Source organism: Aptenodytes forsteri, unplaced genomic scaffold, assembly GCF_000699145.1.
Source record: "Aptenodytes forsteri isolate BGI_AS27 unplaced genomic scaffold, ASM69914v1 Scaffold172, whole genome shotgun sequence".
In the NCBI taxonomy this organism is placed as follows: domain Eukaryota; kingdom Metazoa; phylum Chordata; class Aves; order Sphenisciformes; family Spheniscidae; genus Aptenodytes; species Aptenodytes forsteri.
Genome location: NW_008795018.1, coordinates 4,973,100 through 4,990,127, shown reverse-complemented (window position 1 = coordinate 4,990,127; position 17,028 = coordinate 4,973,100). Strand labels below are relative to the sequence as shown.

The 17,028-nt window shown below is 35.6% G+C and overlaps 1 protein-coding gene across 1 annotated transcript in view; it reads left to right on the top strand.

The window, feature by feature from the left end:
- Positions 1-17,028, top strand: part of DIAPH3 (diaphanous related formin 3) — a 238,925-nt gene that overhangs the window by 146,719 nt on the left and 75,178 nt on the right. The window contains 3 exon segments of the mRNA XM_009275652.2: positions 1,172-1,298; positions 10,172-10,336; positions 14,129-14,264. Coding sequence (XP_009273927.1) covers positions 1,172-1,298; positions 10,172-10,336; positions 14,129-14,264 — 428 coding nt within the window.

Below are 17,028 nucleotides of genomic sequence, written 5' to 3'. Positions count from 1 at the left end.
GAGAAATCAATTCATTAGACTAAAATTCAGAGTATATTCTTATCTATATATATTGTTCCTACGGAATATATTTAAATGTTAAGTTTACTTCACAAACAATCAGGAAATAAGTTTTAACTGATTCCAATAATATAAATCCAAGATAGAATACATGCTAGCAGGAGTTATCCTCAGGTCACTCTTATCATCTTGGTATTTTTAATCAACTATTTACAGATCAAGTGTTCAACTTCCATGCATTGCTTCAAATGAATGAAAGTTGTATTTCTGTTTTTCTGATAAAGAAAATATGCACTTTTTCTACATCCTTCTCTAAATCCCTGATGTTTCATGTCTACTCTCTTCTTTTTCCTAAATCCCTGTTTTGCTCTGCCGCACCCTCTCAAGTGCTTGCACTTCCCTCCAGCTTGGCAAGCACTTTCGCTCTGACAAATTCTGTTGTGTTTTTTACCAGACATTGTGCTTTCAGACTAGGGAATGAAGTCTCAGGTTTCATGCGTAGGTGTTTAATAGCCCCATTTTCTCTGTTTTGAAGGTCTTATTTTCTTCATGATCTTCCATACAAATGTTCGTATTTTTTGTTTTAACAGAATGAGATTGAAGAAAGCTTTGTGGTTCCTGGAGTAGCTTCAAAACTTGTCCTTTGGTTAATCAGAAGAGCCAGACTGGCATATGTATATCTCAGGTTATTTAAAACAGACTGTTAATTGCAGTGCAAAACCTTAGGCATAAAAATAAAACAAAATGCAGTGTTCAGTCAGCACACATCTAATCAGAATAAGGCAACCGCATAAGTGAGGGGAACTGAACATTGTAGAGTGATCCCCTCATCTTGTATTGTAATTTGTTCACAGTGCTTTTATTTCAGAATTAAAAATGTAATATGCTGATTTGGGTGAGGTTTTAACTCATGTATTTTACAAACAATGTTTCTTGTTTACAAAATGCAGTGTTCAGTCAGCACACATCTAATCAGAATAAGGCAACCGCATAAGTGAGGGGAACTGAACATTGTAGAGTGATCCCCTCATCTTGTATTGTAATTTGTTCACAGTGCTTTTATTTCAGAATTAAAAATGTAATATGCTGATTTGGGTGAGGTTTTAACTCATGTATTTTACAAACAATGTTTCTTGTTTAAGATGTTAGCAGAATGAATGTTCTGTATTTTAGTCTCGGCAGAAAACCTGGAGAAGAGCCTGAAGCATATGGAGAGGCAACTCCAACAGCTTGAGAAGGATTTGCAGACTTTTCCAGTTCCTGAAGATAAGCACGATAAGTTTGTAGCAAAAATGTCAATATCCTTTGGAGTATTCTTTAAAAAAAAAAAAAACAAACATCCAAAAACCAGAAGTAATTTAACTGCATTACCTTAAACTTTAAATTTCTTTGCATAACTTCTGTCTAGTCTGTAGCATTTATTTTTGAAAAATATAACTCTCTTTTTTCCCCTCAAAAACTAAATACATGAACAATCCAATTAAAGGATTCATCCGTAGTGGATAGAATGAGGAGAAAAATGCTTACTGTCAGGTTTTACACTGTGTATAAGTTTCTTAACTTAGAAAAGTAGCTATAATAGGAATGTTAAGCACTTCACTTTAGTGTTAAATGATTTTTTACATGAGAATATCTTAGAAAAAGATGTCTGTCACCCTGTGTTTATTTGTTTTCTAGTGTATGCATTACCACTGTGGATGTTTTTGTACATGCAACCGCAGAACCAAAAAATTTCTCGTATTTCAGAAATGAGATTCATAGCATGTGAAAACTGGTTTCTGGTCTTATTTTTGCCAAAATTCCTTTTCTCACTATTTATTTCAAATCCTGCAGCCAACTTCACTGCCTGTGTCTCTCATAAGAAAGCCTTGTGACATGAAGGCTTAATTAAAGCAGAAAAAAACCATTCTTTCACTTAGACCTCCCTACGAGATGATGGTCTTATGTGCTTGGCACTGAGACTGATCCGGAAGCAGAAATATCAGCAGATAGAGAGACAGGCTGAAATTTCCTCTGCAGGCACGGTTAGGTTATTACCTAGCTGGAAGACTACTTTGTTATGTACAAAGGCAGGGGGACTCAGGAGACAGTCCTCTTGATTAATCTCCTACTATTAAAGAAAAGATGGCAAGGGCCCCTGGGGCCAAGTGGATATACTAGTTCTTGCTGCATTAGGGCCCGTTTCCTCTTCAGTAGACTAGCTGCAACCAAAGAGTTTATGACTTAGCTTTAGGCCTTCTCTGGACTCTGTGTGTTATCTGTAACCTTTCAGTGTTGCTACTAATTTTTTTGTAAGATCGGGTATTTTGTTGGTGAGGTTGTTCTGTTTGTTGTTGTTGCTGGCTTTTTTTTCCAGCTCAGTGTGTGTTTGAGAGATATGTTGCAACCCACCAGCATGATGTCTCTATAGTACGAAACATAAGGTTTGTCCCTGAAGAAGCCAATAGCATAGTAGGAGAACTAGGAGAGGGGTCCTGAAGGCAAGCGATAAACTACTGCTAGGAAGTTAGAGGAAAATATATCCATGATAGCTTTCTCAGAGATATTGCTAGAATTATGCAAAGTCTGTGCTTGGTTAAGAAAATTATGTGTAGTCTAGGAAGTTAGGAATGGGAAGCACTTATTAAGAAATCTAACCTGTGAAGAAGGACAGACTCTTCTTAATCCATTAGAATAGAATAGAATAGACTATTTCAGTTGGAAGGGGCCTAAAACGATCATTTAATCCAAAGTAGTCATGATGCTGGTGCTTAAAATACCCTATAACCTTTTGCATTTTTAAGCTGAGGACTAGGGATTGAAGTAACAGATAATTTAGTATACAGCTTTCTTTGGAGATGTGGTTATAAAATTTCCATACCTATAAAACAGATATGAAACAAATTAGCAAAATTCAGTTGAGAATGAGTGAAGAATACCCTGAAAAAATTAACTTCGCTTAAGAAGGAGAGCACGGGAAAAGTAAGTTGAGGAATAAATATGTACTTCTATGCTAATATCAAACATCTAAAATAAAAAAAATTATTATGTAGGATGCCTCATTTCCCTTTGTGTTACTGACATGTTGGGCATTTCTGAAACTTGATGGCAGAAAGTGAGTGGAATACTGTGATACAAGGTGTTAAATTGTATTTAAGACAGACTAAGTCACAGTTGTAGAGAAATAGTGTGAAAAGTTAAAATATAATAAAAGTCAGATAGGGTAAATAGGTGGACCTTGTCAATAAATACCATAACTTTTCTAGCGGTTGAAATTCCATCCCTATATACAAAGAGCATTAGAACAGTCTACTGATCGCTTAAAAAAGATAGTGATCATCTTAGAAAATGCAAAGGAGGATCTATACATCATCTTTTTCAAGCATCTCAAAAACTGTAATCCTGCCAGAGAAGACGTAGATTGTCAATGTGTGCCAAGAAGATAAGCCATAGCCGTAAAGGTAAATTTGTTCTTTGCATCAGTTTTCTCTAGGGTGAACTTTGGTTGACCCCACTGTGCAATATTTTGAATGGAAGGATGTTCTCAAATGAAGGAGTCAGTAGAAGTTTTTTTTTGAAGGAAAATATAAAATAAATAGCAATAAATCCCCGGGAGTAACCAGTGGTCACAAAAGACTTGAAAAGATTTTAAAATGAACTCAAATATAAACCTATTGGACTACAGATTCTTGCATGAACTAAGTTTTCCCAAGACACCAGAGGAATCAAAGCTGCATAGAAGCACCTGAGTTTTTTAAAAGGGCTACAAGGAAGATCTGCAAGTTTGGCTTCTCCACCAAGACAACTGATGAAGACTAAATAAAAACAGAACCAACATGTATATATGGGAGATACAGTATGATGGGGGAGAGTCAGCATGGGTTTTGTAAAGAGAAACCATCTCTTGCAGATCTATTACAGCATGCAGATAAAGGTTGGACAGTCGGTAGAGCATGAACTTCCATGCACCTTTCAACAAGGTGTATTAACAAAGACTTCCAAGGAGAGAAATTTCTTAGGTCAAAAGTGGAATGATTATTTTTTCTGGATTAATATCTAAAAAAAACCCCAAAAAACCTCATGTCAAAAGGGAGATACTGGCAGATGCTGACAAAAGAGCAAGTGAACTTCAGTGATTGTAGAGTAATAGATCTGGAGGAAAAACATTATATTAGAACAATTGAGAACAATTGTAGTTAAGAGCAAGCAGAAAACATACGTAAGTTGCTATAAAAATCAGTAATACTCTCATATCTTGAGTGCTTCCATCACCTCATCTCAAAAAGTATACTGTATAGCTACTGATGTGGCAGAAAATGGTGACAATGATCAGCAGTATGCAACAGTTTCTGCATCAGGGATGTTTTAATAAATTAGGACTCTGAAGGCAGAAAATCAAAAAAGTTAGGAAAACATAGCAAAAATACTTGTAATTTTGTATTCCATACAGGAGGAAAGTTATGAACTTATTCATTGTGTCTTATAAATAACCAGGGTTCATCTCATGTAAAATACCGTCCAGCAGGTTAAAACATAATAACAGAAATGTTTTCTTACAAAACAAACAATTAAACTGTAGCATTTACTTTTAGGATGTTGTAGAGGCTGTAAATGTAAATGCATTTCATATAAGGCTTAGGTAGTCAGCTAAAGGTAGTACGTCTGGAGCTATTAAACACAGTAGTCCAGAGGTAGCTTTAGCTCAGAAAAATCACTAGCGTGCAGAGTGTTAGAAACTAAATACTGCATCGGTTGAATTGTCATGCTATACTTACCAAGTTTCCTTCTTGTTTTCCCTAATCATTGGGTATTGTCTGCTGTCAGAAACAGGTGAGATGAATGTTTGGTCTTGCTTGGAATAAATCAGAATAATACAGGAAAAACCAGCCATGCTACATATTTCATTGTATTAGTCTATTCAAATACAATATTTTGAACAGTAAATATTACGAACAGGAATAGTTTGCCCTCACCTGCTTCCGCTCCCAGCAGACAGGCAGTAATTTCAAAACAGTAAAGTTGCTTATGGTTTCTAGTAATGTCTGTGAACATACTAATTAAAGAAGCTCACTTTTAGAAAAACAGGAGCTTCAATAAATTACGAAGCAAAAAAGGTTTGATGTAAAGGTTAGATAATCCTGCGCAGCATGATGAAGCCTGGACCTGTCTTTACTTTTATTCCTATGACAAGGAAAGCTGAATGATGCTGATGTCTTGGAAGGCATGCAGCTCATAAAAAGAAACCAGCAGGAAATCTGAAAAAGGAAGGATGGTGCTTTGTTGGAAATAAATTTTCGTCTTGAGTACAATTAGGCTCCATGGACAAGCAGGCTATTACATCCTGTCTCTAAATATCACAACCCAAAGGCCCCTAATGAACTGATTAGCATTCTTGTTTCTTTAGGAAGTCAGATATATGCACAGTTGGTGCACTCTTTTATTGACAACGTCTATAATTATGAACATTTCTCCTATATATTAGGTTGTGCTAGTTTGTCAGTCATCTTATGTATACTAGCTGAAAAGAAATTATAGTTATTATTGCAGTTCTTCTGTTTCCTTTAATTAGGAAAGTCAAAGAATATTGAATTGATACTGATCTAGAATATTAAAACCATTGAGTGAAATGTTCAATAAAAAGCACAGTGAACAAAATACACTTGTACGTTCAAAATAAAAATTTAGTGGGTTTATGGAGAGTATTTAAATTGCATATTAAAAGCTTAATTAAGTAATTTAGTCAACATGCTCTTTATCAGTCCCGCTTGCACCTCATGATTTTCTAAGTAGCAGCCGAGAAACTCTTGACAAGTTTCAGCCTGCCACTGAACATAGTGTTGATGGCGATTTTCACAGAATCTTATGGAACTAATACTTGAGAGACAATGAGTTGGTTGCTGCCTTTCAGCTAGGAACGGAGTCCTTTCTTTTTGATCAGTTCTCTATTCCTCTTTCCTTGTCATTTAAGTTAAATTGTTGACATTGCGAAAAGGGAAAGAAGGAACAGCACTTACCCAGGTCAGAGCCTGATAGAAGTGAGGTAGAAGAAACCCATTTCATCTGCAAGGAAGAAACTACATGCTGTCTCTGAACTGTCAGTTACTTAATCAGCCTCATAGTTTGAACTTCCCTCTGTGCAACATAAACAAACTGAAGTCTGTAAGATCTAGCATCCTAAGGACTTTGGAAGATTACAGGACCTGAGCTCGTTAGGTGAAAGAAGACTGTATATTGCTCTTTGGGAGAGGGTCAGGATGTAGACTGTGTGGACAGGTAATGAGATAGGGCTTTGGCAAACAATGTAAATTTAACTTAAGTATATAATTCCTTTATACAGGTCTTCAATATCTGGTCTGGACTTCAGGTGTGTATTACAGCTAGCGCTGGTTTTGCTCATAATATATGGGATACACACACTGGATGCAGCAGCTCTGTGTGATACAAATCCATGTCAATTTGTTTAAGTATTATAACATAGAGACAAGTAGGAGTGAGTGAGTTAAAGAAAAGGTATTATTTGACAAATACTCTCCAGAAGGTACTAATTTAAAAAACTAAACATTTCTATGTGTTTCTTGAACTACTATGTTCAGATACGGAATTTTATTGTTGAACCTTCTATATGTATATAAAAGGAAGTCTCTATGACACGTATTTTTCAGACAATTGCAACTATTTTCCCAAGAACTTGATGTGGGAAATCCTCAACAGAGCCTTACAACATTCACACCCTTTGGCCTTAGAAGAAAGTAATTTGTTGAAATTCTGGTTTGAAGTGATCTCAAAGTCTTTTTGCACCAGTTTTTGAAATGTTTGCCTTGTTTTTACGGAGACTGTTGCTGGCTAGTGTAGTGGCAGTCTCAGTTCCATTTTGAATATTCTGCTAAAATATAGGCAGCATCTGTGCACCTATTAATCTTTTGTTCCTATGCAGAATCATATTCCTTTTTTGGATTATCTTAATACGTAGGTTAGCTTGTGAAAAAATCATAAGCAGTGAATATGGGGTCTTTAAAGGAAATTTTTGGTACAGATTAACATCGTTCATTATCTGCTTTAGGTTAACAGCTGCTTTCACTTGGCTTGATACCCTGCACTACATTAGTATTTTATATAGCACAATATATTAAAATCAGTGTAAACTTCAGACAAGCAGTTCACTATGAAAAGAGCTGCCATGAATATGCAAGACCAAACACACAGCAGTTAGAAATTTTGCCACAGATATTACTTGTCTCAGCCCTGCGTTGCTTTCCTGTTCCATTAATGAGCAGAATGATGATCTGTAGTCCCATGAGTCCAAAAAGGCAGTCCGTGAAGTGAAGCCGCTTCAGAAAAAGTTAACAGATACCTAACTTCTTGATTTCCTTTTCCTCCCACCTGTGTTGCTGCTCTGTTGTATTTCTGTCTTCATTCATCCAAAGCCAATGAATTGTGTAGCTGATAATGCATATATATCAACCTGTTCATAATGATTACGGTTGGGATTGCTGTACTCGGTAGTATTCCCTGTTGTCTCCAGTTCAGCTAGTGCTGGCTAACAAAAGCCATATTTAAGGAAAAAAGGAAGGGGACTTATTAAAAATACCTAAATTGAAGCACAGTCTCAGTAGAATGCCAAGAGCTTAGGGTATCCCATAATGCACCAGATGGAAAATAAAAATCTCCGGATTCATTGTGTCTGGCATTGAAATACTGGATAGTAAAACATCTTTCCAGAGGGCTGTATTTTGAGTTGAAAATTGTGCATCACATATTCAAGAGGAGTCAGTTTTAACAGTATAAACTAAGCAGCCTATATGGACTCTATTAACATAGCTGTAACTTTCGCTATGTCTTGCAGAATATCACAGAAATTTCGTCTCTCACCTCCCCACCCTGCAAGTTTCCTTTTCAGGATATACTCTGGCATGTCATTCATTGATAAATTTAACTTTTTTTTTCTCAGGTGTTTTCCTTCCTAGAAAACTGAAGAAAGTTACTGGAATGTTTGATGTATGACATTTATACATAGCGACAACAAAACAAATTTATCTAATTTTCCTTTACCCTTCCACTCTGTGGAGATATACAGCCTCATAATTGCAAAAAATAGTGTCGTTTTCCCTAAGTTCTGCTAATGATCTAAGAATCACAAATAATAAGTATCCTAAATTGTAGGATCAAAAATAAACAGGATGTAGAAATGCTTGTTTCTAGTTTCACTCAGCATTAATTTTACTATTTTCCTTTATTACAGTTTTTTGTTGTTTTGGTTTGTTTGGGTTTTTTGAACTGCTGACATTTCTTTTGATGGTCCTAACTTGTGTTTTGTCACATCTTGCTTCTCGTTATCCTTTTTTTTATTTAATATTTGGGCAGCTGTTACATACTAGCCTCTCATCAACTTTTCTCACTGTCCCACCAATAGCTTTTTAACGTCCTTAATAATTTTAAAGAAATGCAACTCTGAAGGGTAGCTTCCTGTGAGCTTTGTGCATCTTGGGAGCTAAGTAGAGGAGAGAGATTCAAACTGATATGCAAGAAATAGTGGGCCAGCAGCATCAATTCCCTTTGGGCTGTTGCTAGCCAGCACAGGCAGTCTGAAGCTGCTCACGAGCTGCATCTTGTGAAGTCAATAGAAACATGGAAAGAAGCTCATACTGGCTATGGAGCCTTGTCAGAGGAAGAGGAAGTCTGAAATCAAGTGGTTGGGAGGTTATGGAAAATGTATCATTAAAAATCATCAAAATCTAGGCTTTGTTAGTCCTTTTCTACAAGACTTTCGTAGTGGAGACTGTTCTGCCCTCACAGACCCAGCTAATAGCCATCATAGTGACTAATTTGAATGTTGTGAAAGTGCATTATTTCTCCTTTCCTGCATGTGTCTGAGAACATTATTGTGTGATTTTCTGGCATGGATTCTAAATCACAAAAAGAAAACCATTAACTGCTTACTTGGTATTTTAAAAGCAAAGTTAACAAACCAGAAGGACATTTAATAGTGAAATTCAAATGGGATTCAGCCTCTAAACAAAACTAAAAGAAGAGTGCATTGCAAAAACCCTGAAAGGCGAAAGCACTCACCCGGCGGTAAATTGTTACTGTGTATTTAAAACAGCATGGCGGACAAAAATTCTATTTGTCTACATTTTAATGCACTTGATCAAAAATCCTGTGTTTCATAAAATAAAGTGACCATAGCGTATGTATCTGTAGTATGAAGCATAGAAATACAGTAAATTCTCTTTTGCAATAGTTGGGATGGGCAATTGGGAGTAAAGGTAAAATTGTCATTTCTTGTCTTTTGTAGTCTTCCCTGCAGCAGAAGAATAATGGAACATAAATATTTGTTTAGCTACCATTCCATTTAAGTAAACACTTTATGGAGTTGTCCTACATAAGGAAATGACTACACATGATATTTCTTCTTTGAGCTTCTTTGACAAACGATATTACCAAAATTCTTGAATAAACATAGGGGGTTTTTTATTTCATTTATGTTATGCAGTAATTTGGTGCTGTTTATAAATTGTCTATCTCTTGGAGAAGTAGTTCTATTGTTTTCACCTCTAATTTAATTAAGTTGTATTGACATCACAAATAGCCTTAGAAAAAGCATAAATACGTGATGCAGCCACCAGGAATAGAAATGAATGCATTGCTGTTGCTACAACAGCATTTTAAAAAAAGCAGTTAAGATGAAGTTTTTAATCTTTCATGTTTTTTACTTTCAATACTGTTGTTTAGTAATATTTCTATTTTTACTCTAATTTGAGTAGGAACTATACTATTTCTTGATATATTAAAGTATTCAGGTTAGTTATTGGTATCTGTAAATAAATTCCATATAAATTGTAATTTATATACCAAAAACTTTAGCTTCAGTAAGGAGACAGTGATACTAAATAAACTACATAGGTGCTTGAAATTAGATTAGTCCCATACATTTCATTTCATACAAAACTATATGCTAATGGAATAATCTTTAAGTTTAAAGTGGCTGAGAAAATTTGATGAAAGCACCCTGATTTATTCATAGGCCTAATATACACAGTAAATACTAGGAAGCATATATGACATGGAAGGAATTCTTTTGATATTTCATTTGATGCAAATGAAAAATGTGTATGAAATACAGATCAATGTTAAGTAAAAACTGTGGGTTTGACTGGATTTACTGAGTATTTTTGCAGCCTTAACAGCAGTGTACAGCTTTCTAGTTCATGCCAGAGAAGATTTTCAGAAACTTTCACGGATGCATGAGAACATGGAAAAACTCTATCAGAACGTGATGGGATATTATGCCATTGATCTGAAGAAAATTTCAGTGGAGGAGTTTTTAACGGACTTAAACAACTTCAGGACAATGTTCATGGTACAATCTGTTTATTTAATGCCTAATGTTTCCAAAATTTTTTTGGTAATCTTTCAGTGACTGAACAAACTAAATCACGGATGCATGAGAACATGGAAAAACTCTATCAGAACGTGATGGGATATTATGCCATTGATCTGAAGAAAATTTCAGTGGAGGAGTTTTTAACGGACTTAAACAACTTCAGGACAATGTTCATGGTACAATCTGTTTATTTAATGCCTAATGTTTCCAAAATTTTTTTGGTAATCTTTCAGTGACTGAACAAACTAAACATAATTTTCTAACTCCTCAAATGGTATCTGGTACTCATATCAGAAATTTTACTTTGCACATCCCAAACTCTTAGGATATCCTAAGGATAACGGAGTTTTGAATTAATATTTGTGGGTTATTTCTTTCTGAAAGAATTGAAAATTCCTAATAACAATGAATGTAATTTAAAACTGAGCCTCTTATATGCATGTATAACCTGATGGGGAAAAATCTGAAACTCTACCTTTTTTAAATACAACTGCATTTTCTGTTTAAAGGATGCTTGTTATTTACTCAAAAATAAATATTCTAACAATGTGAGGGGGGGGACCATGCAATGTAACTGCACGAAGTGACCACCCCCAGACTTCTCTTGCTCTCATCGGGGAGGAAGGGTAATTTAAATAAATTAATATAAATTAATTCTATATTTATAATGCACACTCTTCCCATGCAAAATCCAGACCCAAGGTTTTATTTCGTTTATTCATTTGTCTGCAGCGCTTGAACAGTGTCAAGGTTTGCGTCTGTAAGCAGGTTCCCTGCTATGGAAACTCAGAGCTCCTTATCCTGGCTTAAAAACATAGCATCTTTTCCTCAAACTCGGTCTGTTTCTAAGGACCTTTAATTTTTGTTACAATAGGTTGCCTAAGAGTTTGAGTTTTATGCATTTTAAATGCTTGCTTACTTTTCCTTTTAAAAAAGGAAGATCTTTGCTGGGAGGAGCTAAAAATGGTTATTTTATTATTATTCTAAATATTTGAATTATATTTGAGAAACAGACATTAGGCTGATCCAGGTTATTGTTGGGTAGCTGCTTTTTGTATAGAGCTCAGAACAGAGTTATAAGCATAATTCAGATTCACTGTTAGTTAGCAGAGCTTTGCCTTAGAGTCATCTAAAATAGTCATAGATGTGGAGGTTAGCTCTCTCCTTGTATCACAGGGCAGCATCTGCATTATGTATACAAACGTTTGCACATACTAGCTCATCATAAAAGCTTGAGCTATTTTGGAAATCTAATTTTATTTTTCTTTAGGTATTTTTTGAGTCCAAATGCATTTTCATTATGCTTACAAATGTTAATAACAGGTTTTTTTGTTTTGTGGGTTTTTTGTTTGGTTTTTTTGGTTGTTTTTTTTTTTTAATTCTACCAAAATGTGATTTAAGAGTTTTAACAAAAGACCTTTCTGAAAAGTGAGGTAGAAATTTCTCACCAGGGTATTTCTTTATATGTTTGGAGCTGATTATATATGACTATAACCAGTCGTCTTGGCAAATTTCAGGATAATAAGATGTATGTTCTCCAAAATATTGGTGGTTCTTTCACCACTGTCAATGTAGTTCTTCTGGAAGAAGGATGATTAACTTGATGATATACTTCAGAATACATACTCAATACTGGTATACCCCTCAATTTAAAATAACCAAACAACTTCGGGAAAGCTGTTGGCTATATAAGTTCGAAATATTTTTATAGAGCTCTTATTTAGGATTAGTGGGGATTGCTATCTTGGTGATTTATAACTATGTTCAGATTGGTAAAGTTAGGGGTGCAGGGAGAGGTTGTTGATTCTGTGTGGAGGTTGTGGTTGGTTTTGGTTGGGTTTTTTAAGCTTTCTTTGCAAAAATAGTTTTTTCTCTTGGATTCTAAACACTTGGCTGGTAAGCAACTCTTTCTCCATGAAGAAATGGAAGAATAAAAAGGCAGGTCCCCAACTGTGTATGAATTTATTAATTTGGATAACTTGGAAAGGTGACTCGTGTCACATCTGGCTACCTATGATTACATAGCTTAACTTACTGGCTACGCTCCTGCAGGAATGTTATCTGAGCATGAGCTTGTGACAAAGTCTGGAGCAGTGATCCAACTCATGCCTGTTGAACTGTAGAAAGATTCAATTAGTCATTTTACCATCTACTCCTCATTGCAGCCTGACGCTTACCGTTACAACACACTTATTTAAGTTGCTTGCGTGTTCCCCAGTCTTGTTTGGTTTTGCTTGTTGTTTGTAATGATTTCAGACATGTCTGAGGGTGTAGATAGGGAAAAATACTTCTTTCTTAGATATTGAGAAAGGGTTTGAAATTCCTATGTCCATCTGTTTTGAGGAAAGGATTTAAAATGGAACCCATATTTAGCAAACATATTGGAACATGTAAAGATTGCCAAGCCTCTACTACTTCAGAGTTTAACAGCTAAAAAGCTAGAAGGCACAGTCTTCAATCAGCATAATTTTGCCTGGCAAGTTACATATGCCAGATTTTTCAACATGGGCATTGATTAAGTTTTCCTAACTTGATCAGTGCCTAATTTGAAACTCGGGGGAGTCTGACTTCAAAATTGCTAAATACTATGAAATAGTTGTATTACTTTAATTTCTGCTATTTAAACCACACTTCCCATTTAAATGCTGCAGAACAAGAATTCTAAATGCTTAGGTTCATCTTGAATTGGAGACTCAAAGAAGTGGTTGTGCTTTACCTTAATTTCCCCATATTTCTTTTCTGTGTCTGTAAAATTAGCACTGATACTAACCGCTGCTTCACAGCAGTGTTATAAAGATAGATTAATTAATGCTTCGAAACAGTTAGATATTATTGATGAGCATGGTAGAAGAAACCTTGAGGAAAATTAATAATTCTGTCTTGCAGAGCACAGTTTGAAGGCTATATGAAAAAGGTGTGTAGATAAGACATGAAACCCTTTATCATTCAATGACACTAAACAAAATATTGAGTAGCTGCTCAGTTTTGAGACTTTTTGGAAAAGATTTTTGAGATGCCTAGCGTGAGACACCTGAGGTCTGATTTTCAGAATTGTTTAGCATTGGTCTTGAGTACTGACAGAAAGTGAAGGTGGTTGGCATCCTAGAAAACTTAGCTCAAAAGACTTCTAAATTTAGTGCTGAAAAATCACACAGTTTTTTTGCTTAATGTCTGAATGTGCAAAATAATTACTTAAAAACTCTGAAACTCATAGTTCTGTTTTGGCTCATTGGAAGCTTTGGAGTACTTATTTATAATTCAAAATAAACAATGTTGTACAGGTATTAACCAGAAGGCAAGAATTTATAAACCCAGTGAATTAATGCATATGTGGATAAGAATAAGAAAAACGCACAGCTAAGTCACCCAAGCAGCCTTGTTTTGCTTGGTATAGTGGCAGCATGAGAAAGAATAAATATTGAAACTATTCTAGAAATACAGATAGTAACATACTTACAGTTTTGTAAAACCAGGTGGTTTAGATATTTTGAGTTCTTCCTACATTAACGTGTGTATTCTTAAGATGTATTTCTTGCTGAATTTATAATCCCCATTTGGGGGCAATTAGTATGCTTTTAATGTATTTATTCTGAATTTGCTTACTCTTCTGAATAAAATGTACTAAATATGGAATGTAAAATATTTATTTGGCTTGATAAATTAAGGTTAGTTAGGAGATGTGATTTTAAAGCTTTTTTCTTTGTTTTTAAGGTTCAGCTTTTGTTTTTGCTAAGACTTCAGTTTTAATGGAACTATTTTTTTTCATAGCAAGCAGTAAAGGAGAATATGAGAAGAAGGGAAGCAGAAGAAAAACAGAGGCGTGCTAAAATAGCTAAGGAGAAAGCAGAAAAAGAAAAACAAGAGAGGCAACAAAAGAAAAAGCGCTTGTTAGAAATGAAAACAGGTAAGTAATGTAGAAAACATTTTACCTAGCATTTTACTAGAAATAAAGCTGCTATTTTTTCATTATCTGAATGTGCTATGAAAAAAGAATAAATGAATCATTTTCACCAATTAAAGGTTACAGCAAAGAGGTTCTTAAATTTTGTTTCGTTAATGAGCTTCTCTAATTACCTGTTTTCCTCAAGCTATTTTAGAACTCGTAATGCTGCTTTGTATTTTTCCATTAGAATATACTGAACATTGTGTGACCAAGTGTAAGTTCAGTTATGCTCAGAACACCTTATGTTACTTGAGAACAGACATTTTCGAAATCACAAAGCCATTTTCTTTCTTTTAACTAAGATTACATATTCATTTTTGTTCTTTTATGAGAATAAGCCCTTCCTGAAGTACTCTGGATTTTAATTTGAGTATGTCAGTTGTTGATTTCAATAGGTCCCTGTTGAAACACCTTAAAAGAAACCTCAGCCGTGCATTTTTAAAGTTACTCATTTATGCTGTGTTGTTTTTTGTACCAAAAGAGATGGCAGACACTGCGAGTTCTCTGTTACTAAAAAAGGTGTTTGATGATCCTCTATACTGCTATATTTTATCCCAGACTGAGCTTCTGGAATCCTTTAGAATGATACATGACTTACTGTGTAAATTACCGTGAGCTACTGTCATTTTTTTTCTGAGCAGATCTTCTTAAACAATTCCCCACTCAAACCCTGATCGGCACCTTTGGCATAAATGATTGTCATGGTTTAACCCCAGCCGGCAACTGAGCACCGCACAGCTGCTCGCTCACACCCCACCCCCCCCCCCCCTGGCGGGATGGGGGAGAGAATCAGAAGAGTAAAAGTGGGAAAACTTGTGGGTTGAGATAAGAAGAGTTTAATAATGGAAATAAAAGAATAATAATAATGATAAAAGAATATACAAAGCAAGTGATGCATGATGCAATTGCTCACCACCCGCCAAACGATGCCCAGCCAGTCCCCGAGCAGCGGCCCCCCCAGCCAGCTTTCCCCCAGTTTATATAATGAGCATGATGTCCCATGGTATGGAATGTTTCTTTGGCCAGTTTGGGTCAGCTGTCCTGGCTGTGCCCCCTCCCAGCTTCTTGTGCACCTTCAGCCTTCTCAGTCGATAGAGCATGAGAAGCTGAAAAGTCCTTGACTTAGTGTAAGCACTACTTAACACACTGATGTTTTAGTTGTTGCTATCAACATTATTGTCATACTAAATCCAAAACACAGCACTATACCAGCTACTAGGAAGAAAATTAACTCTATCCCAGCTGAAGCCAGGACAATGATTAACTCCTCTTCCACATTTCACTAATAGCCAGAGTAGGTGCGTTTAGTTTCAGAGATTCTTCAGACCAAAAGTCTTTGATTTATTTTCGTAAGAACATCCATGTGTTGAGGTGCGAGACTAAAGCTTTCTTTTAAGATGGGGAAACCAGGTGGCTGCTCTCTGAACACAGAATTTCTAATGCTTTAGAAGTAAATTCAAGACCCAATCAGAAAACTACCAGTGACAATCTTTTTAAAGCTCACAGAAGATAGAGGAGGCTGCAGAAGACTAGGAAAGGGTAAAACTGGTATCTGTATTCATGCATGGTTGCAAGTGTTTCAAAAGAGGTTAGATATTCTTCTCTCAGACATGTTGTATGTATGACTGATAGTGCTTTGGATGGAAAATTGATAGTCTTTCAAGGAAAATTAAAGCTCTTCTCAAGTCCTGTTCTTCATAATGTCATGTTCAGGCTTTCCAGAATACAGGTGCCAATGTTACAGACTTCTGAGTCATATACCCACATGTGCATGTAGGCCTCTGGTAATTAAACCTTCTACTTTACCTAATGTAGCGGGGAACTATGTACTTGTTATTTACAGATCAGCTAGGTCATTGAGTAAATAGCTGCTTTGTCTCTTAGTAGCTTGTTTTTTTTATTAAATCATATAAGTGTACAGAAGGAGGTTTCTTGCTCTTGTTAGCAGCCACTTAAGGTTTGGTCTGGAATGACTGATCTAAACAACTGCAGATGGGAAAAGATGATGTTAGCATCACCTGAAGCTATAAATGTCTTGAGTCTGATATTCACTAAATTGGCTGCTGATGAGTTGTTTTTTGTTCTGCAGAGCTCCTTGTAAGGTTTCTTGTGCTTGTTTGCAACATCATTTTAAAAGTCTATTAGAAAACCCAAATTCTGGCAGTGGAAAGCACCTGTGGTAGATTTGTTTGTCAGGAAGGACAGCAACAACAATATGAAAAGTGGGGATTGGTTTTGTTTTTTTTTTTAATTTTGATAGTCTTATCAAAACTGTATTTACTAATTGAAGAGGCATAATGTTGCTCTGATTCTGATGGAAGATTAACATAGACATTCAAAAATTATTTTTTCCTTTTTTTCCCCTCTTTTTTTCCTAGCCATCACTAGTTCATTGAAAGGCTGTCTTCTCATTAAGAATCTGTAAATCAGTCACAAAATGTTTACATCTGACTTGCTGACAAATTTCTAACCAGGTCCTCCCTCTGTCACAATACCAAAACACTCTACCTGGAGTGTGACTGTGGAGTAACTGATTTTTGCTGCATATCATTTTTATATGGTGACTAGATCAGATGTTGGATTTGTAGAAACATTATTTCAATTATTGCTTGAATGAAGTAGCTGAAAACTCATTGATGTCACCATCCCAGAAATTATTTTCTGGGATTCAAACAGGTGCATACCTGAAAAAGAGAAAAGACTAGAGTATGTGTACTAACTGGTT